Source organism: Ranitomeya variabilis, chromosome 8 (assembly GCF_051348905.1).
Source record: "Ranitomeya variabilis isolate aRanVar5 chromosome 8, aRanVar5.hap1, whole genome shotgun sequence".
In the NCBI taxonomy this organism is placed as follows: Eukaryota; Metazoa; Chordata; class Amphibia; order Anura; family Dendrobatidae; genus Ranitomeya; species Ranitomeya variabilis.
In genome coordinates, this window is record NC_135239.1 from 153877382 (window position 1) to 153901129 (window position 23748).

Consider the following 23748-nt stretch of genomic DNA (forward strand, 5'->3'; position numbering starts at 1 on the left):
GCCCCATTCACACCTCAAAATGTCACATGTGTCCATGGTAGATGCCTTCCGGATCGCTCCTGGTTTCAGTTACGCAGCAGCAAAGCTCGTACGGTCATGCCTCATCTGTGCACAGCACAACCCTGGTAAAACAGTAAAAATCCCTAAGAAAGCGACACCCAGGCCTCTCTACCCGTTTCAGAGACTGCAGACTGACTACATACAGCTAGCCAAGGTAGGAGTGTGTGAAAAATGTCCTAGTATGTGTAGATCTCTTCTCTGGTTGGCTGGAAGCCTATCCGATAAAATGTGCAAATGCTAAAGTGACTGCAGACAACCTGATGAAAGAACTGATCTGCAGGTATGGTGTCCCAGAAGCCACAGAGAGTGATAGGGGTACACACTTCACGGGAGAAATATTGAGGGAAGTCATGCAGGCCCTGGGAGTACAGCAAGCATATCATGCACCATATAGACAACAAAGTAGTGGGAAAGTGGAAAGACTAAATGGGACACTTAAACTGAAAATTCAGAGGCCATGGCAGACACAGGAAAGAGCGGGGTAGAGTGCTTGTCTCTTGCACTCTTTCTAGTCAGACACACTCCAAATAGAAAGACAGGCTTGTCCCTTTTTTGAAGTCCTGTTTAGTAGTTTGCCAAAGACTGGTCTGTACTTCCCACAGGTGCTACAAATGCAACACGGTGCTATGGCAGCCCATGTCCAGGCCTTGCAGAAAATACTTAATGTGGTGCATAAACATATGTTTTCATCCATTCCAGATCTTAATGCCAGTGCAGACGCACATCTGCTGATTCCAGGTGATTGGGTGGTCATACACAGACACGTGAGAAGGAGCCTAGATCCACGGTTTGACGGCCCGTTGTAAAGTCCAGCTGACCACATTCACTTGAGGGAACGCCCACCTGGATCCATGCCAGTCACTGCAAAAAGATCTTTTCACTAGCAGAAAGACTGTTGTTCTAATCACCTTGCTGGCAGTGGTAGGATGTTTTGCACCTTACAGAGACACTGAATACACTTTTAAATGTCGACAAGGACAAAAACTGCTGGACTGTTGGATCTGTACACACAGCCCAGTATCTGCAAGGACTATGCTGTACTTTGCCATACCCCAGGAGCCAAGGAGGGTATTAACACCACACTGCATACACAATGAGACTTGGACTCAGATTTTCTTGGTTCCTTAAAGTTATTAATAAGACTAATACAGTATAGAGACTCCTTTTTAAATCCAGCCGATTGGCTTAGCGGCCTAGAGGGTGGGATTATTTTTTACTTGACTTGACAGACTTGTATGCAAATTTTGTTGCTTTGCTTATTGTTTTATGTAGCCGTAAAAGCGCTAATATATGTATTACCTAAGGCTGAACCTTCTGTAGTATATCATAGGCCCCGTATGGCCACTGCTGACGGGGGAGTTGAGTGTCCACACTGAGGGTGGATGGGCGAAGCAGGTAGAAAGCCCCCTTGTGGGTACTAGACCCATGAGACAGTAGCTCCTTTGTGGACATCAGCTGACCCCCTGGAAAAGGTTATACCATTTACAAAAGGGGGAAATTGTTATAGAAGGGTTAATAGTTTGCCTTTAACTGCCTTGCCTTTAAGTGCCTTTTACCTTTAAGTGTTAGAATTACTAGAATCTGTTGACGCAGTAGTCTGATGGTCTCCCCCTTCAAGGAGACTACACTTCTTATCATGTATGTTCTCAATAGTCAATCACAACATGTTCTGAGCTATGGTAAATAGAATATGACCCTGGGTGATGGTGGGGGCTACATGAGTTACATTGAAATGCATTATGTGTAAATGGTATAAAACATTACTTTGGCTTTTTATATATCAGATAAAAGTGACGTGCTCACAGGATACGTGTGAGGTGTCTTTTGTCTCCAAGCGCTTGTTAATTAAGGGCGTAAATCCACAATTAGGCCTCACTGGTGATCTGTCAGCTGACGTTAGGTCAGAATGAAAACAGCTACGACAACATAAATAATCTTTCTAAACATTGTACCTTTAGTATCTCCAACACATCCCATTTTTTCATAAGTAGGAAATCGCGGACGATCTGCTATGTCTTCAGACCTGTTGATCAGAGCTTCCTTATTCACTTCAAATCCATTGAGTACCACCATTTTTGTCCAGAAGAACTGCAGACTATATACATTCCCAAACTGTTTTCCTAGCTGTGAAAAAAGAATAACATATATATTTATAAAGAACACATGTCATGTTTTCGCTGTGAAAAAAGAATAACATATATATTTATAAAGAACACATGTCATGTTTTCGCTAAATTAAATCAATGAAGAATGCAGAAATCCTAACTTGACCATAGATATAAAAAAAATACAGTTAGGTCCTGAAATATTTGGACAGTGACACAAGTTTTGGTATTTTTAAGCCATTTACCAAAACATATTCAAGATACAGTTATATAATCAATATGGACTGAATGTGAAGACTCGACTTTAAATTGAGCATATTCACATCCTAATTGGAGTAAGGGTTCAGAAATTAGAGCTCTTTAGCTGCCACATTTTAAAGCGTCCCAAATTAATTGGACAATTATCTCAAAAGCTCTTTAATGGACTGCATGGACTAATCCCTCATTAGTCCATCATCATTTAGACAAATAAATAAAAGGTCTGGAGCTGATGCCAGGTGTGGCATTTGTATTTGGAAGCTGTTGCTGTGAACCCACAACATGCAGTCAAAAGAGCTCTCAATGGAAGAGAAACAGACCATCATTAGACAGAAAAAATAATAAATCCATCAGAGAGATAGCATAAATGTTAGGAGTAGCCAAATCATTGTTGCATTCTGAAAAAAGAGCTCACTAGTGAGCTTGGGAACACAAAATGTCCTGAACATCCACAGAAGATAACAGTGGTGTATAATAGCAGAATACTTTCCATGATGAGGAACTACCCCTTCACAACATCAACCCAAGTGAAGAACATTCTCCGAGAAGTAGGTGTTTCAGTATCTAAGTCTACAATAAAGAGAAGACTACATAAATGCAAATACAGAGTGTTCACTACAAGGAGCACCCCATTAATTAGCCTTAAAAAAGAAAAGTTAGATTGGATCTTACAAAAAACATCTAAATATGCCAGCCCAGTTCTGAAAAAGCATTCTTTGGACAGAAGACACTAATATCAATCTGTACCAGAATGATGGGAAGAAGAAAGTATGGAAAAGCTCATGATCCAAAGCACAAAACATCCTCTGTAAAACATGGTGAAGGCAGTGTGATGCCATGGGCATACATGGCTACCAATGGCACTGGGTCACTAGTGTTTATTGATGTTACTAAAGATAGAATCAACTGGATGAATTCTGAAGTGTGCTGGGTGATACTCTCTGCTCAGATTCAAAATATACTATGAAAGCAACCAAGGAGTTTTTTTAATTCAAAGAAGTGGAATATCCTGCAATGGATGAGTAAATCACCAGCTTTCAACCCCATCGAGCATGCATTTCCCATGCTTAAGATAACACTTAAGGCAGAAAGACCCACAAGTAACCCACAACTGAAGTCAGCTACAATAAAGGCTGTTAGAATCTGTTTAGTTTGTTACTATATGCCATTTTCTTGTGGAGTTCTGGCTGCTGGTCTCTTTCCTCTGGTTCTGGGTTTGTCTTGGGTCAGGTGTTTGTTTCACTCTTTATTAACCAGCATCTGCCTCCCAGTCCTTGCTGGACAACAGTCTTAATCTGCTTGAGCTCTAGCTTGGTTTTTTTTCGTCAGTGTCCCGTGTGCGCTAGGTCTAAGGCTTCTCATACTCCGGCGGCAGGGTTGCTTTGCCCGTTAGAGGTTCCTAGTTCAATGGATTTTATCACCGACCTGCCGGTCTCTGAGGGTTTTTCTGTTATCTGGGTCGTTGTGGACTGATTTAGTAAGATGTGTCATCTGGTCCCATTCAATAAATTATCCTGTGCTAAGACACTTGCCAGGGCATTTGTGAAAGAGATTGTCAGACTCCATGGTTTTCCCACGGGCATTGTCTCCGATAGGGGACCACAGTTTGTGGCTCATTTTTGGTGTGCCTTTTGTGACAGACTTAAGATTCATTTGTCATTTTCGTCGGGCTATCATCCACAGTCCAATGGACAGACCGAGAGGAAGAACCAGGACGTTGAGCAGTTTTTGAGATGTTTTGTAGCGGACAATCAGGAGATGTGGTCGGAAAATCTACCATTAGCTGAGTTTGCTCTCAATAATCATATAACTTCTTCGGCTGGGTGTTCTCCTTTCTTTTGTTGTACTGGGAAGAATCCATCTTTCGGTCCTTTTTCTAGGATTGGGGCGGCAGTGCCTGAGGAGGAGAGTTTTTCTGGAAATTTGGAAAGGGTTTGGACCAATGTGCACCATAATCTTAAACAGGCTAATAGGAGGTCTAAGAAATTTTTTGACAAGAGTAGAAGGGAGGCGAGGTTTGTTGTTGGGGACACGGTTTTGTTGTCCTCTAGGAATCTGCGTTTAAAGATCCCTTCTAAAAAATTGGGGCCGAAGTTTGTGAGACCTTTCAAAGTGGTTCACATGGTCAATTCGGCAGCGGTGAGATTAGACATTCCTTTGTCCTGGAAAATAATTCAGTTTTTCATGTATCTTTGCTGAAGAAGGTTGACACGCCAGATAAGGTGGCTATTCCATCTGCTCCTCCAATTGATGAGGACTACGAGTTTGAGATTTCACGCATTCTTGATTCCAGGTGGCATAGAGGAGGGTTACAGTATCATGTGTCCTAGAAGGGTTTCGGTCCCGAGGACATTTCGTGGGTGAAAGCTGTGGACGTCTCAGCTTCAAGATTAATTAAGGCTTTTCACAGGAGATTTCCAAATAAGGCCCAGCCTAGAGGATCCGGGCGATCCTCGTTAAACGGGAGGTACTGTTAGAATCTGTTTAGTTTGTTACTATCCGCCATTTTCTTGTGGAGTTCTGGCTGCTGGTCTTTTTCCTCTGGTGCTGAGTTTGTCTTGGGTCAGGTGTTTTTTTCACTCTTTATTAACCAGCACCTGCCTCCCAGTCCTTGCTGGACAACAGTGTTAATCTGCTCGTGCTCTAGTTTGGTGCTTTGCTTAGTGCTCTGTGTGTGTTATTTGTGCAGTACTGGTACCTCTGGTTCTGCTAGTCTTAGTTTCTGTTTTCTACTAGGAGGTGACCCGTTTTTGTACCCAGTCCTTAGTTCTATTAGGGTACCCCTTCCCCTTATCTATAGGTCTTTGCTTGAGATTAACCTAGGATCATTGGTGGGTCTATTCGCAAGGAATGGGTTGCCTACTCCATCGTAGGGTTTCAGCCTAGTCAAAGTGCAGGGTCAGTTTTCCCCCTTCTACCTTAGTCCTGTGTTGCAGATCCATAACAAAGGCCTGGCAAAGCATTACAATTGAGGAAACCCAGTGTTTGGTGATGTCATTGGCTTCCAGACTACAGGTAGTCATTGCCTGCAAAAAATTCTCTGCAAACTACAAAAAATTAACATTTTGCTTACGGTAAAGTTAATTTTTCCAATTACTTTTGAGCCTCTGAAATGAGGAGGCTTTGTAGAAAAATGGTCGCAATTCCTAAACATTGTGTATAAAAGCTGTTGTTACATAACAGAATGTATTTTCAATGAGTTTAACAATATATATAATTTTCTGATCAATGACGGTTTTATGCTTGTACTTTTATTTACATAATATTCCTTGGATCAGGGTCCCTTTCCTGTTGGAGTTGAGTCATATTAAAGCTGTCATGCTGTGGCGATCTTCGGTAAGAAAGAGAGGCCTCAAACTCTCCATGCAACTGGGACCCTAACTATTCCTGTCCTGGGGGTACTTTTGTAGGTAGAAAGGCCCAAGTTTCTGACCTTAATATGCTCCTGTTAAACCCTGATCTATCCCCTCATCCAACATATGAGGCTTGGGACAGAAATATAAGGTAAACAAGACACAAAGACAAAACAGGGATAATAGAAACCAACAAACATACAAACACTCACCAAAGGTAAAGAGGTACATAGGGAAGGATGGGAATGTGCCAACCAAATGAGAATAGGACAATGAGGAAAGCACCCAAAAACAGCATGTAATAATCTCCAGTAGCAACATCAATCTCCTATTCAGCACAAAAACTCCAAGGAGCTAGGAAGCAAAGCTTTCACTGGCAAGACAGATAAGGTCTGACCAGGTTTTATATTGAAAGGTAATGACCAGATCAGAAGCAGCTGAAAATGGAGCTACAAGTTTCTGATCAGAATAGAAAGGTTTGATAACCTCTTCAGCAATAAAGGAAACCAAATCAATTTAATGTGGGACACAACCACACAAATGGAAGATCTGCGATTCACAATACATAGTAATCTTCTAACCTCAAATCTCAAAGGAAGATGTGACACACTTGTGACATATACATTTCTCACCAAAACACTATTCCGTTTTCTGGGGTACATTTTTTATGATATATAACACTCCGAAAAAGCATTAAAGTTTTTTGCTGTGTTAAATTTCTCACCCATACACTATTCCGTCTTCTGAGATGCATTTCATTATAATATAACCCTCAAAAAACAAATGTATTGGTATTATATTGGCTATCCATAAAGTATTACGTGTTTTGAGGTACATTTTTTAAGCATATAACCCTCAAAAACCTTGTTTAAAAATGTATTGGTATTATATTGCTTAACCATAGATTTTTTACATATTCTTGGGTAGATTACGGTGGTATATAAGCTGTTATGATCCGGTGACCTTGGAGCCGCATGAAAACTTTCTCTGGAGTCGGTGGAACCTGTACTGACCACAAATCCTGAACTAACACCGCAACTAGAAGTAGCCGTGGGGTGTGCCTAAAAAACCCTAGACACCTCGACACAGCCGGAGGACTAAATACCCCTATAGATGGAAATAGAAATGCTATCTTGCCTCAGAGCAGACCCCCAAAGGATAGGCAGCCCCCCACGAATAATGACTGTGAGTAGGAGAAGAATAGACACACGCAGGTAGAAAACAGGATTTAGCAAAAGAGGCCACTCTAGCTAAATAGGAAAGGATAGGACAGATTACTAGGCGGTCAGTATTAAAACCCTTCCAAAAATATCCACAACAGATAATACAAAAAGTTCCACAATCTAACTAAAGACATGGAATGTATATCTGCCACTCCAGAGAATCCAGCAAGACTGAGAAAATACTGACAAAATCTAAGCTGGACAAGAAAACACAAAGAATAGCACTGAATTGTGAAGCACACAGCACGTGTGCCACAGGAAAAAAAAAACCAGACACTTATCTTTGCTGATTTGGCAGAAAGACAGGAGGAACCAGGCAGAGGTCCACACCTCCCAACAACAATTGACAACTGGCAAGGACTAATGAATCCTGCCACCTAAATACCCCAGTCAGAACTGCAATCAGCAGACACACCTGACCAGGACTGCAACCCAGGGACAACTGCATTAACACCTACTACCATCGGAGGGAACCCAAAAGCAGAATTCACAACAGTACCCTCCCCTTGAGGAGGGGTCACCGAACCCTCACCAGCGCCCCCAGGCCGATCAGGACGAGCCAGATGAAAGGCACGGACCAGATCAGCAGCATGGACATCAGAAGGAAAAACCCAAGAATTATCCTCCTGGCCATAACCCTTCCATTTGACAAGGTACTGAAGCCTCCTGTTGTGAACTCTGTTTCCGGGCTCCCTCCTGTGGTCATGAGTGGTACTGTGTGAGTTCTCTCTTTGGGCTCCTCCTGGTGGCTCTTTTTGTTATTTTGCAGGTTTCTGGCAGGATCAGCTGTCTCGTCATCTGCTAGTTAGGTTTCCTGTTTAATCCACCTGGTCCTTCATTCCTTGCCTGTTGCCGTTGTATTCAGTGCTATTCTGATTGCTCCTGTCTACATCCGTTATCAGTCTCTCCAAGAGAAGCTAAGTTCTGTTTGCTTATTTTTGCTCATCTGTGTTCAAGATGTTTCCTAGTATATGATGAGTTTTTGTCCAGCTTGCTAATATGTGACTTCCCTGCTTGCTGGTGCTCTGGGGTGCTGAGTTGCTCCCCCCACATCGTTAGTTGGTGTGGGGGTTCTCGCATTCTCTGCGTGGATATTTTTGCATAGGGTTTTTTACTGACCGCACAGATCCCTTGCTATTTTCTGCTATCTAGCGTTAGCGGGCCTCATTTGCTTAACCTGTTTCATCTCTGCGTTTGTCTTTTCCTCTTAACTCACCGTTATTATTTGTGGGGGGCATCTATATCTCTGGGGGATTTCTCTGAGGCAAGTGAGGTCTTTACTTTCTCTTTAGGGGTAGTCAGTTTCTCAGGCCGTGAAGAGACGTCTAGGATTTCAGGAAACGTTCCACGGCTGCCTATAGTGTGTGCGGTTAGGATCAGGTTTGCGGTTAGTCCAGTTACCACATCCCCAGAGCTCGTCCTATTATTTTCTACTTAGCTGGTTAGATTTGTGATCCTAAGCCACTAGGATCATAACAGCCTCCGCCTCGAAAAACGAGAATCCAAAATCTTCTCAACCACATACTCCAACTCCCCATCAACCAAAACAGGGGCCGGAGGAGGGAACAACAGGCACCACATATTTCCGCAATAAAGATCTATGGAAGACATTATGGATAGCAAAAGAGGCCGGAAGCGCCAATCGAAAAGACACTGGATTAATAATCTCAGAAATCCTATAAGGACCAATAAACCGAGGCTTAAACTTAGGGGAAGAGACCTTCATAGGAACATGACGGGAAGACAACCAAACCAAATCCCCAACCCGAAGCCGGGAACCAACACACCGACGACGGTTAGCAAAACGTTGAGCCTCCTCCTGAGACAACACCAAATTGTTCACCACATGAGCCCAAATCTGCTGCAACCTGTCAACCACAGAATCCACACCAGGACAGTCAGAAGGCTCAACCTGCCCAGAAGAAAATCGAGGATGAAAACCAAAATTACAAAAAAAAGGCGAAACCAAAGTAGCCGGACTAGCCTGATTATTAAGGGCAAACTCAGCCAATGGCAAAAAGGCCACCCAATCATCCTGATCGGCAGACACAAAGCATCTCAAATAAGTCTCCAAAGTCTGATTAGTTCGCTCGGTCTGGCCATTTGTCTGAGGATGAAATGTAGAAGAAAAAGACAAATCAATGCCCAGCCTAGCACAAAAGGCCCCCCAAAACCTAGAAACAAACTGGGAACCTCTGTCAGACACAATATTCTCCGGAATACCATGCACACGAACCACATGCTGAAAAAACAACGGAACCAACTCTGAAGAGGAAGGCAATTTAGGCAAAGGCACCAAATGAACCATCTTAGAAAACCGGTCACAAACAACCCAGATAACCGACATCGTCTGGGAAACCGGAAGATCAGATATAAAATCCATAGAAATATGCGTCCAGGGCCTCTCAGGGACCGGCAATGGCAAAAGTAACCCACTAGCACGGGAACAACAAGGCTTGGCCCGCGCACAAGTCCCACAGGACTGCACAAAAGAACGCACATCACGCGACAATGAAGGCCACCAAAAGGACCTACCAACCAAATCTCTGGTACCAAAAATACCAGGATGACCAGCCAACACAGAACAGTGAACCTCAGAAATCACTCTACTAGTCCATCTGTCAGGAACAAACAATTTCCCCACAGAACAGCGGTCAGGTCTATCAGCCTGAAATTCCTGAAGAACCCGCCGTAAATCAGGGGAAATGGCAGAAAGGACCACCCCTTCTTTCAGAATGCCGACCGGTTCAAGGACCTCAGGAGAATCAGGCAAAAAACTCCTAGAAAGGGCATCAGCCTTAATATTCTTAGAACCCGGAAGACACGAAACCACGAAATCAAAACGGGAAAAAAACAAGGACCATCGAGCCTGTCTAGGACTCAGCCGTTTGGCAGACTCGAGGTAAATCAAATTCTTATGATCGGTCAGGACCACAATACGGTGCTTAGCTCCCTCAAGCCAATGTCGCCACTCCTCAAACGCCCACTTCATAGCCAACAACTCCCGATTGCCGACATCATAATTGCGTTCAGCAGGCGAAAACTTGCGGGAGAAGAAGGCACACGGTTTCATTAAAGAACCAACAGAATCGCTCTGAGACAAAACGGCCCCTGCCCCAATCTCAGAAGCATCAATCCCAACCTGAAACGGAAGAGACACATCTGGTTGGCGCAACACCGGAGCAGAAGTAAATCGGCGTTTAAGCTCCTGAAAGGCAGAGACAGCCGCAGAGGACCAATTCGCCACATCAGCGCCTTTTTTCGTCAAATCAGTCAAGGGTTTAACCACGCTGGAGAAGTTAGCAATGAACCGGCGATAAAAATTTGCAAAACCCCAAAATTTCTGAAGGCTCTTCACGGATGTGGGTTGAATCCAATCATGAATGGCCTGAACCTTAACCGGATCCATCTCCATAGATGAGGGAGAAAAAATAAAGCCCAAAAAAGAAACCTTCTGCACTCCAAAGAGACATTTAGACCCCTTCACAAACAAAGCATTGTCACGAAGGATCTGAAATACCATCCTGACCTGTTTCACATGAGACTCCCAATCATCGGAAAAAATTAAGATGTCATCCAAATATACAATCATGAATTTATCAAGATAATTCCGGAAGATATCATGCATGAAGGACTGAAAAACAGATGGAGCATTAGAGAGCCCGAATGGCATCACAAGGTATTCAAAATGGCCTTCGGGCGTATTAAACGCAGTTTTCCATTCGTCACCCTGCTTAATACGAACAAGATTATATGCCCCCCGAAGGTCAATTTTAGTAAACCAACTAGCCCCCTTAATCCTAGCAAACAAATCGGAAAGCAAAGGTAAAGGGTATTGAAACTTGACCGTGATCTTATTCAAGAGGCGATAATCAATACAGGGTCTCAAGGAGCCATCCTTCTTAGCAACAAAAAAAAATTCCGCTCCCAACGGTGAAGAAGATGGCCGAATATGCCCTTTCTCCAAAGACTCCTTAACATAACTCCGCATGGCGGTATGTTCCGGCACAGACAGGTTGAAAAGTCGGCCCTTAGGAAACTTACAGCCTGGAATCAAGTCAATAGCACAATCACAGTCCCTATGCGGTGGAAAGGAACTGGACTTGGGCTCATCGAATACATCCTGAAAATCAGACAAAAATTCTGGAACTTCAGAAGAGGAGGAAGAGGAGATTGACATCACAGGAATGTCATTATGAACCCCCTGACAACCCCAACTAGTCACAGACATAGACTTCCAATCCAACACAGGATTATGTATCTGCAACCATGGAAACCCCAGCACAATAGCATCATGCAAATTATGCAACACCAGAAAACAACAATCTTCCTGATGGGCTGGCGCCATGCACATGGTCACCTGTGTCCAAAACTGGGGTTTATTTTTAGCCAAAGGTGTAGCATCAATGCCCCTTAAAGGAATAGGGTTCTGCAAAGACTGCAAGGGGAAACCACAACGCCTGGCAAATTCAAAGTCCATTAAGTTCAAAGCGGCGCCTGAATCCACAAACGCCATGACAGAAAATGATGACAATGAGCAGATCAAGGTCACAGATAACAGAAATTTAGGTTGTACAGTTCCGATGGTAAATGAACTAGCGATTCTCTTTGTACGCTTTGGGCAGACTGAAATGACATGAGAAGCATCGCCACAATAAAAACACAACCTATTCTGACGTCTGAATCCTTGTTGTTCCATTCTAGACAGAATCCTATCACACTGCATAGGCTCAGGCATCTGCTCTGAGGACAACGCCACAGCGCGCACAGTTTGACGCTCCCGCAAGCGCCGATTGATCTGAATGGCCAGAGACATAGAATCACTCAGACCAACAGGCGTGGGAAACCCCACCATAACATCTTTAACAGATTCAGAAAGACCCTTTCTGAAAATTGCCGCCAAAGCATCCTCATTCCATTTAGTCAGCACAGACCATTTTCTAAATTTCTGACAATACAATTCTGCCGCTTCTTGACCCTGAGACAGGGCCAACAAGGTCTTCTCCGCTTGATCCACAGAATTTGGTTCATCATATAATAATTCTAGAGCCTGAAAAAAGGCATCTACACTAAGCAAGGCCGGATTCCCAGATTCCAGGGAAAATGCCCAATCCTGAGGGTAGCCACGCAGCAGGGAGATTACAATTTTAATCTGCTGAATGGGATCACCAGAGGAACGAGGCTTCAGAGCAAAAAACAGTTCACACTTGTTTTTAAAACTCAAAAATTTGGACCTGTCCCCAAAAAACAAATCAGGAGTAGGAATCCTAGGCTCTAAAAGCGGAGTCTGAGCAATATAATCAGAAATACCCTGTACCCTAGCAGCAAGCTGGTCTACACGAGAAACTAATCCCTGAACATCCATGCTAGCAAAATACTCCTCAGTCACCCAGAGGAAAAGAGGGAAGAAAAGACAAAACAGGCTACAGAAAAAAAATGGCTCTTTCTTCCCTTCTTCTGAGATGCATTTAACTCATTGTTGGCCAGTTGTACTGTTATGATCTGGTGACCTTGGCGCCGCATGAGAGACTTTCTCAGGAGTAGGTGGTACCTGTACTGACCGCAAACCCTAATCTAACACCGCAACTAGAAGTAGCCGTGGGATGTACCTAACACGTCCTAGACATCTCGACACAGCCGGAGGACTAAATACCCCTATAGATGGAAATGGGAATTCTATCTTGCCTCAGAGCAGAACCCCAAAGGATAGGCAGCCCCCCACAAATATTGACTGTGAGTATAAGAGGAAAGACACATGCAGGCAGAAAAATAGGATTTAGCAAAAGAGGCACTTCTAGCTAAATAGAAAAGGATAGGACAGAATTCTAAGCGGTCAGTATTAAAATCCTAAAAACATCCACAGCAGATAATACAAATATTTCACATCTAACTAAAGACATAGAAAGTATATCTGCATCTCCTGAGAATCCAGCATGACTGAAAAATCCAAACAAAGTCTAAGCTGGACAAAAACATAATAAATTGCACTGAATTGCAAAGCACACTGCATGTGTGCACAGAGACAAAAAAACAGACACTTATCTTAGCTGAATCTGCAGCAGGGCATGAGGAGCCAGAGAGAGATACAATCCCTCCAAGTACAATGGACAACAGGCACAAACTCATGGATCCTGCACACCTAAATACCTAATAGAGCTGCAATCAGCAGAAACACCTGCCCGGATTACAACCCCAAGACAACTGCACTACCACCAACAACCACCGGAGGGAGCCCAAGAGCAGAATTCACAACAGCTAACAGGAGAAATTGGACCCCAAATGTTGTTGTCCAGTTTGTCCTGAGTATGATGATACCCCATATGTGGGGGTAAACCACTGTTTGGGTGCACAGCAGGGCTCGGAAGGGAAGACACGCCATTTGGCTTTTTGAATGGAAAATTAGCTCCAGTCATTAGCGAACACCATGTCGCGTTTGGAGAGCCCCTGTGTGCCTAAACATTGGAGCTCCCCCACAAGTGACCCCATTTTGGAAACTAGACCTCCCAAGGATCTAATCTAGATGTGTGGTGAGCACTTTGAACCCCCAAGTGCTTCACAGAAGTTTATAACGCAGAGCCATAAAAATAAAAAATAATTTTTCTTTTCTCAAAAATGATTTTTTAGCCCACAATTTTTTATTTTCCCAAGGGTAACAGGAGAAATTGGACCCCAATAGTTGTTGTCCAGTTTCTCCTGAGTACGCTGATACCCCATATGTGGGGGGAAACCACTGTTTGGGCACATGCTGGGGCTCGGAAGGGAAGTAGTGACGTTTTGGAATGCAGACTTTGTTGGAATGGTCTGCGAGCATCATGTTTCGTTTGCAGAGCCCCTGATGTGCCTAAACAGTAGAAACCCCCCACATTTTCCATTTTGGAAACTAGACCACCCAAGGAACGTATCTAGATATGCGGTGAGCACTTTTTACCCCCAAGTGCTTCACAGAAGTTTACAACGCAGAGCCATGAAAATAAAAAATCATTTTTCTTTCCTCAAAAATGATGTTTTAGCAAGCAATTTTTTTTTCACAAGGGTAACAGGAGAAATTGGACCCCAATAGTTGTTTCCCAGTTTGTCCTGAGTACACTGATACCCCATACGTGGGGGTAAACCACTGTTTGGGCACAAGTAGGGGCTCGGAAGGGAAGTAGTGACGTTTTGAAATGCAGACTTTGATGGAATGGTCTACCGGCATCACATTCCATTTGCAGAGCCCCTGATGTGCCTAAACAGTAGAAACCCCCCACAAGTGACCCCATTTTGGAAACTAGACCCCCCAAGGAACTTATCTAGATGTGGGGTGAGCACTTTGAACCCCCAAGCGCTTCACAGAAGTTTATAACGCAGAGCCATGAAAATAAAAAATAATTTTTCATTCCTCTAAAATTATGTTTTAGCAAGCAATTTTTTTATTTTCGCAAGGGTAACAGGAGAAATTGGACCCCAATAGTTGTTGCCCAGTTTGTCCTGAGTATGCTGGTACCCCATATGTGGGGGTAAACCACTGTTTGGGGCGCATGTCAGGGCTCGGAAGGGAGGGAGCACCATTTGACTTTTTGAACGCAAGATTGGCTGGAATCAATGGTGGCGCCATGTTGCGTTTGGAGACCCCTGATGTGCCTAAACAATGGAAACCCCTCAATTCTAACTCCAACACTAACCCCAACACACCCCTAACCCTTATCCCAACTCTAGAAATAACCCTAATCACAACCCTAACCCCAACACACCCCTAACCACAACCCTAACCCTAATCCCAACCCTAACCCTAATCCCAACCCTAACCCCAACCCTAACTTTAACCCCAACACACCCCTAACCCTAACCATAACCCTAACCACAAGCCTATTCTTAACCCTATTTCCAACCCTAGCCCTAATTCCAACCCTAACTCTAATTCCAACCCTAAGGCTATGTTCCCCTGTTGCGGATTCGTGTGAGATTTTTCCGCACCATTTTTGAAAAATCCACAGGTAAAAGGCACTGCGTTTTACCTGCGGATTTTCAGTGTTTTTTATGTGGATTTCACCTGCGGATTCCTATTGAGGAACAGGTGTAAAACGCTGCGAAATCCGCACAAAGAATTGACATGCTGCGGAAAATACAATGCAGCATTTCCGTGTGGTATTTTCCGCACCATGGGCACAGCGGATTTGGTTTTCCATAGGTTTACATGGTACTGTAAACCTGATGGAACACCTGCTACGAATCCATAGCCAAATCCGCACCGTGTGCACATAGCCTAATTCTAACGCTAACCCTAGTTCTAACCCTACCCCTAACCCTAACCCTAGTTCTAACCCTAGTGGAAAAAAAAAATTATTGTCTTTATTTTATTATTATCCCTACCTGTGGGGGTGATAAAGGGGGGGGGGTTCATTTACTATTTTTTTTATTTTGATCACTGTGATAGGTTTTATCACAGTGATCAAAATGTAGCTGGAACGAATCTGCAGGCCGGCAGATTCGGAGGGCGCACTGCGCATGCGCCCGCCATTTTGGAAGATGGCGGCACCCGTGGAGAAGACGGACGGACACCGGGAGGCTCGGTAAGTATGAGGGGGGGGATCGGAGCACGGGGGGTGATCGGAGCACGGGGGGAGCGGACAGGAGGACGGGGGAGCGGACAGGATGACGGAGGGGAGCGGAGCACAGGATGGAGAACTGGGGAGGAGATTGGTGGCAGTGGGGGGGGACAGATCAGGTTTTCCAGCCATGGCCGATGATATTACAGCATAGGCCATGGCTGGATTGTAATAATTCACCAGTTTTCATAGTGAAATATTACAAATCGCTCTGATTGGCTGTTTCACTTTCAACAGCCAATCAGAGTGATCGTAGCCACGGGGGGGTGAAGCCACCCCCCCTGGGCTGAAGTACCACTCCCCCTGTCCCTGCAGATCATGTGAAATTGGAGTTAACCCTTTCACCCGATCTGCAGGGACGCGATCATTCCATGACGCCACATAGGCGTCACAGGTCGGATTGGCTTTCATGACACGTACGTGGCGTCAAAGGTCGTGAAGGGGTTAAAAGCAAAAATCCTGTTGCTCTTTTCTGCAGTTATCTTGTTTATTTGTCCACACTTTTGTGTGCAGCAGTCCTTTTTGTTGCTGCCATACTTGTCCTGAGATCATTGTAGGGAGATAGAAATAGAACTACAGTCCTTGGATTTTTTCAGATATCTTCCAGCCACTTGCTGCCACTTACATTGCGTTGTGTTACACACTGTGCCTGAGTTGTGGTGCTGTCTCCCCCCCAAAAAAAGGGAGATTCAAATTCTCACAAAGTGGATATACGTCAGTTCTGTTAGTTTGTTGTATATCAGCCAGCCACGTTCTGCCACTTACATTGTTACATAGTTATTAAGGTTGAAGGAAGACTTTAAGTCCATGTAGTTCAACCCATAGCCTAACCTAACATGCCCTAACATGTTGATCCAGAGGAAGGCAAAAAAAAAACATGTGGCAAAGAGTAAGCTCCACCTTGGGTAAAAAAATTCTTTCCCGACTCCACATACAGCAATCAGACTAGTTCCCTGGATCTACGCCCTATCAAGGAATCTAGTGTATATACCCTGTAACATTATACTTTTCCAGAAAGGTATCCAGTCCCCTCTTAAATTTAAGTAATGAATCACTCATTACAACATCATACAGCAGAGAGTTCCATAGTCTCACTGCTCTTACAGTAAAGAATCCGCGTCTGTTATTATGCTTAAACCTTTTTTCCTCCAGACGTAGAGGATGCCCCCTTGTCCCTGTCTCAGGTCTACGATTAAAAAGATCATCAGAAAGGTCTTTGTTCTGTCCCCTCATATATTTATACATTAAAATAAGATCACCCCTTAGTCTTCGTTTTTCCAAACTAAATAGCCCCAAGTGTAATAACCTATCTTGGTATTGCAGACCCCCCAGTCCTCTAATAACCTTGGTCGCTCTTCTCTGCACCCCTCTCTAGTTCAGCTATGTCTTTCTTATACACCGGACACCAGAACAGTGCACAGTATTCTAAGTGTGGTCGAACTAGTGACTTGTATAGAGGTAAAATTATGCTCTCCTCATGAGCATCTATGCCTCTTTTAATGCATCCCATTATTTTATTTGCCTTTGTAGCAGTTGCCTGACACTGGCCACTGAATATGAGTTTGTCATCCACCCATACACCCAGGTCTTTTTCATTGACGGTTTTACCCAGAGTTTTAGAATTAAGCACATAGTTATACATCTTATTACTTCTACCCAAGTGCATGACCTTACATTTATCCCCATTAAAGCTCATTTGCCATTTATCAGCCCGAGCTTCTAGTTTACATAAATCATCCTGTAATATAAAATTGTCCTCCCCTGTATTGATTACCCTGCAGAGTTTAGTGTCATCTGCAAATATTGAAATTCTACTCTGAATGCCCCCTACAAGGTCATTAATAAATATGTTAAAAAGAAGAGGGCCCAATACTGACCCCCGTGGTACCCCACTGCTAACCGCGACCCAGTCCGAGTGTGCTCCATTAATAACCACCCTTTGTTTCCTATCCCTGAGCCAGCTCTCAATCCACTTACACATATTTTCCCCTATCCCCATTATTCTCATTTTATGTAACAACCTTTTGTGTGGCACCGTATCAAAAGCTTTTGAAAAGTCCATATACACTACATCCACTGGGTTCCCTTGGTCCAGTCCGGAACTTACCTCTTCATAGAAGCTGATCAAATTAGTCTGACATGAACTGTCCCTAGTAAACCCGTGCTGATACTGGGTCATGAGGTTATTCCTCTTCAGATACTCCAGTATAGCATCCCTTAGAATGCCCTCCAGGATTTTATCCACAGTAGAGGTTAATCTTACTGGCCTATAATTACCGAGTTCAGTTTTTGTCCCCTTTTTGAATATTGGCACCATATTTGCTATAAGCCAGTCCTGTGGTACAGACCCTGTTATTATGGAGTCTTTAACCCCTTAACGACCGCCGATACGCCTTTTAACGGCGGCCGCTAAGGGTACTTAATCCACAGCGCCGTTAATTAACGGCGCTGTGGAAAAAGTGAATAGCGCCCCCCAGAGTCGGATTTTCTCTGGGGTCTCGGTTGCCGAGGGTAGCCGAGACCCCAGAGAACATGATTCGGGGGGTTTTTACCGACCCCCGAGTTGCGATCGCCGGTAATTAACCGTTTACCGGCGGTCGCAACAAAAAAAAAAAAAACGCGATTTGCCGTTTAATTTCTCTGTCCTCCGATGTGATCGCACATCGGAGGACAGAGAAATGTGGTCCCCGATGGCCCCCAATAGCCCCCCAATACTTACCTACCTCCCCCGGTGCTCCTCGTGTCTCCCCATGGGCGCCGCCATCTTTTTTCCGGGAAAAAATGGCGGGCGCACGCGCAGTGCGCCCGCCGCCCGGCACCCGGATGTTCTTTGGGGTCTCGGCTGCCGGGGGTAGCCGAGACCCCAAAGAACATGATCGGGGTCGGTTTGCACCGACCCCTGCTTTGCGATCGCCGGTAATTAACAGTTTACCGGCGACCGCAAAAAAAAAAAAAAAAAAGCGATCAGTTATTTCTCTGTCCTCTGATGTGATCGCACATCAGAGGACAGAGAAATAGGGGGATTCGGGGACCCTATCATACTCACCCGGGGTCCCTGGATCCTCTTCTGTCTTCTCCTGCCAGCCGGCTTTTTCATCATGGCGGGCGCATGCGCAGTGCGCCCGCCATCTGCTGCCATCTGCCGGCCGGCAGGAGAAGACAAGTTAGGGCTAAAATTAGGGTTAGGGTTAGGGTTAGAGTTAGAGTTAGGGTTAGGGTTAGGGTTAGAGTTAGGGTTAGGGTTAGAGTTAGGGTTAGGGTTAGGGTTAGGGTTAGAGTTAGGGTTAGGGTTAGAGTTAGGGTTAGGGTTAGAGTTAGGGTTAGAGTTAGGGTTAGGGTTGGGGCTAAATTTAGGGTTAGGGCTAGGGTTAGGCTACTTTCACACTAGCGTTTTTTGGCTTCCGTCGCAATGCGTCGTTGGAGAAAAAACGCATCCTGCAAAAGTGCTTGCAGGATGCGTTTTTTCTCCATTGGCTTGCATTAGCGACGCATTGCGACGGATTGCCACATGTCGCATCCATCGTGCGACGGATGCGTCGTGCTTCGGCGGACCGTCGACACAAAAAAAACTACATGTAACTTTTTTGTGCGACGTGTCCGCCATTTCCGACCGCGCATGCGTGGCCGGAACTCCGCCCCCGCCTCCCCGCACCTCACAATGGGGCAGCGGATGCGTTGAAAAAACAGCATCCGCTGCACCCGTTGTGCGGCGCTTACAACGCTAGCCTCGGTACGTCGGCCCGACACACTGCGATGGGCCGAGTACGACGCTAGTGTGAAAGTAGCCTTAGGCTTCTTTCACACTTGCGTCGGTACGGGGCGGTCGCAATGCGTCGGCCCGATGTACCGACGCACGTTGTGAAAATTGTGCACAACGTGGGCAGCGGATGCAGTTTTTCAACGCATCCGCTGCCCAGTCTATGTCCTGGGGAGGAGGGGGCAGAGTTACGGCCACGCATCCGCGGAAAAATGGCGGACGCAACGTACAAAAAAAAGGTTACATTGAACTTTTTTTGTGATGACGGGGGCTAAAGTTATGGTTAGGGTTGGGGCTAAAGTTAGGGTTGGGGCTAAAGTTAGGGTTAGAGTTGGGATTAGGGTTAGGGTTTGGATTAGGGTTGGGATTAGTGTTGCGTTTGGGATTAGGGTTGGGATTAGGGTTAGGGTTGGGATTAGGGTTAGGGGTGTGTTGGATTTAGGGTTTTGATTAGGGTTATGGTTAGGGTTGAGATTAGGGCTGTTTTGGGGTTAGGGTTGTGATTATCGTTAGGGTTGTGATTAGGATTATGGATCGGGTTGAGATTAGGGTTAGGGCTGTGTTGGGGTTAGGGTTGGAGTTAGAATTGGGGGGTCTCCACTGTTTAGGTACATCAGGGGGTCTCCAAACACGACAGCCAATTTTGCGCTAAAAAAGTCAAATGGTACTCCCTCCCTTCTGAGCTCTGCCGTGCGCCCAAACAGTGGTTTACCCCCACATATGGGGCATCAGCGTACTCGGGATAAATTGGACAACAACTTTTGGGGTCCAATTTCTCCTGTTACCCTTGTGAAAATAAAAACTTGGGGGCTAAAAATCTTTTTTGTTGGAAAAAAATATATTTTTTTATTTTCACTACTCTGCATTATAAATTTCTGTGAAGCACTTGAGCTTTCAAAGTTCTCACCACATATCTAGATAAGTTCCTTAGGGGGTCTAGTTTCCAAAATTTGGTCACTTGTGGGGGTTTCTACTGTTTAGGTACATAAGGGGTCTGCAAACGCAACATAACGCCCGCAGACAATTCTATCAAAGTCTGCATTCCAAAATGGCGCTCCTTCCCTTCCGAGCTCTGCCGTGCGCCCAAACAGTGGTTTACCCCCACATATGGGGTACCAGCATACTCAGGACAAATTGGACAACAACTTTTGGGGTCCAATTTCTCTTGTTACCCTTGTGAAAATAAAAATTTGGGGGCTAAAAAAATCTTTTTTGTGGGAAAAAAAATATTTTTTATTTTCACTACTCTGCATTATAAACTTCTGTGAAGCACTTGGGCATTCAAAGTTCTCACCACATATCTAGATAAGTTCCTTGGGGGGTCTATTTTCCAAAATGGGGTCACTTGTTGGGGGTTTCTACTGTTTAGGTACATTAGGGGTCTGCAAAGGCAACATAACGCCAGCAGACAATTCTATCAAAGTCTGCATTCCAAAATGGCACTCCTTCCCTTCCGAGCTCTGCCGTGCGCCCAAACAGTGGTTTACCCCCACATATGGGGTACCAGCATACTCAGGACAAATTGGACAACAACTTTTGGGGTCCAATTTCTCTTGTTACCCTTGTGAAAATAAAAACTTGGGGGCTAAAAATCTTTATTGTTAAAAAATATATATTTTTTATTTTCACGACTCTGCATTATAAACTTCTGTGATGCACTTGGGCATTCAAAGTTCTCACTACACATCTAGATAAGTTCCATGGGGGGTCTAGTTTCCAAAATGGGGTCACTTTTGGGGGGTTTCTGCTGTTTAGGCACATCAGGGGCTCTCCAAACGCGACATGGCGTCCGATCTCAATTCCAGTCAATTTTGCATTGAAAAGTCAAATGGCGCTCCTTTGCTTCCGAGCTCAGCCATGCGCCCAAACAGTGGTTTACCCCCACATATGGGGTGTCGGCGTACTCAAGACAAATTGTACAACAGCTTCTGGGGTCCATTTTCTCCTGTTACCCTTGGTAAAATAAAAATTTGGAGGCAAAAAGATCATTTTTGTAGAAAAAATTCGATTTTTTTATTTTCACGGCTCTACGTTATAAACTTCTGTGAAGCACCTGGGGGTTTAAAGTGCTCACCACACATCTAGATAAGTTCCTTAAGGGGTCTAGTTTCCAAAATGGTGTCATATGTGGGGGGTCTCTACTGTTTAGGCACATCAGCGGCTCTCCAAACGTGACATGGCGTCCGATCTCAATTCCAGCCAATTCTACATTGAAAAAGTAAAACGACACTCCTTCTCTTCCAAGCTCTGCGGTGCGCCCAAACAGTGGTTTACCCCCATATATGGGGTATCGACGTACTCAGGAGAAATTGCACAACAACTTTTGTGGTCTAATTTCTCCTGTTACCCTTGTGAAAATAAAAATTGGGGGGCAAAAAGATCATTTTTGTAGAAAAAATGAGATTTTTTATTTTCACGGCTCTACGTTATAAACTTCTGTGAAGCACTTGGGGGTTCAAAGTGCTCACCACACATCTAGATAAGTTCCTTGGGGGGTCTAGTTTCCAAAATGGTGTCACTTGTGGGGGGTTTCCACTGTTTAGGCACATTAGGGGCTCTCCAAACGCGACATGGTGTCCGATCTCAATTCCAGCCAATTCTGCATTGAAACAGTCAAACGGTGCTCCTTCACTTCCAAGCTCTGCGGTGCGCCCAAACAGTGGTTTACCTCCACATATGGGGTATCGGCGTACTCAGGAAAAATTGCACAACAAAATTTGTGGTTAAATTTCTGTTTTTACACTTGTGAAAATTAAAAAAAATGGTTCTGAAGTAAAATGTTTGCAAAAAAAAGTAAAATGTTCATTTTTTTCTTCCACATTGTTTTAGTTCCTGTGAAGTACGTAAAGGGTTAATAAACTTCTTGAATGTGGTTTTGAGCAGCTTGAGGGGTGCAGTTTTTAGAATGCTGTCACACTTGGTTATTTTCTATCATATAGACCCCTCAAAATCACTTCAAAGGTGATGTGGTCCCTAAAAAAAACATGGTGTTGTAAAAATGAGAAATTGCTGGTCAACTTTTAACCCTTATAACTCCCTAACAAAAAAAAAAATTGTTTCCAAAATTGTGCTGATGTAAAGTAGACATGTGAGAAATGTTATTTATTAACCATTTTTTGTGACATATCTCTCTGATTTAAGGGCATAAAAATACAAAGTTTGAAAATTGCAAAATTTTAAAAATTTTCGCCATATTTCCATTTTTTTCATAAATAATCGCAAGTAATATCGAAGAAATGTTACCACTAACTTGAAGTACAACATGTCACGAAAAAACAATCTCAGAATCAGCGGGATCCGATAAAGCGTTCCAGAGTTATAACCTCATAAAGTGACACTGGTCAGAATTGTAAAAATTGGCTCGGTCATTAAGTACCAAATTGGCTCTGTCACTAAGGGGTTAAAGATTAAAAATAATGGTCTATCAATGACTGTACTTAATTCCTGCAGTACTCGAGGGTGCATCCCATCTGGGCCCGGAGATTTGTCAATTTTAGTGATTTTTAGACGCCGCCGTACTTCCTGCTGGGTTAAGCAGGTGACATTTAATTGGGAATTTTTATCACTAGTCATTTTGTCTGCCATGGGATTTTCTTTTGTAAATACTGATGAAAAAAAGTCATTTAGCATATTGGCTTTTTCCTCATCCTCATCCACCATTTCACCCAGGCTATTTTTAAGGGGTCCAACACTATCATTTTTTAGTTTCTTACTATTTATGTAGTTAAAGAATATTTTGGGATTATTTTTACTCTCTCTGGCAATGAGTCTCTCTGTCTCAATCCTTGCTGCCTTGATTTGCTTTTTACAGAATTTATTTAATTTTCTATATTTATGTAATGCCTCCTCACTACCTACTTCCTTTAATTCTCTAAATGCTTTCTTTTTGTCACTTATTGCACCCCTTACAGCTCTATTGTGTTATAAAATACAGTGGGCCTGAGTTTGGGTTCAGTCTCCCCCCAAAAAAAGTGAGATTGAAATGCTCAAAGTGGATATACCTCTGTCCTCTTAGTTTGTGGTGTATCAGCCAGCCACTTGCTGCCACTCACATTGCATTGTAAAATACACCGGGCCTGAGTTTGGGTTCTGTGTCCCAAAAAAAAAGTGAGATTGAAATTCTCACAAAGTGGATATACCTCGGTCCTCTTAGTTTGTGGTGTATCAGCCAGCCACTTGCTGCCACTTACATTGTGTTGTGTTATTCACTGGGCCTGAGTTGTGGTGCAGTCTCCCCCCCAAAAAAGGGAGAATTAAATTCTCAACAAGTTTATATACACCTTCTACCTTGTTTTACAGTACCATATAACGGTTGTTATTTTGGTTAGATTTTCACAAAAATGAGGAAGTCTGGTGGAAGAGGCCGTGGGCGGTCGTTGCTAGCTGGTACTGATGGTGGTGGTGGTG

The 23748-nt window shown here is 44.0% G+C and overlaps 1 protein-coding gene across 1 annotated transcript in view; it reads right to left on the minus strand.

Annotated features, from left to right (window-relative positions):
- LOC143787962 (cytochrome P450 2D15-like) overlaps positions 1–23748 on the minus strand; it is a 171914-nt gene that overhangs the window by 140451 nt on the left and 7715 nt on the right. Inside the window, exon 2 of the mRNA XM_077277232.1 lies at positions 2013–2184. Coding sequence (XP_077133347.1) covers positions 2013–2184 — 172 coding nt within the window. The remainder of the gene's footprint in view (positions 1–2012; positions 2185–23748) is intronic.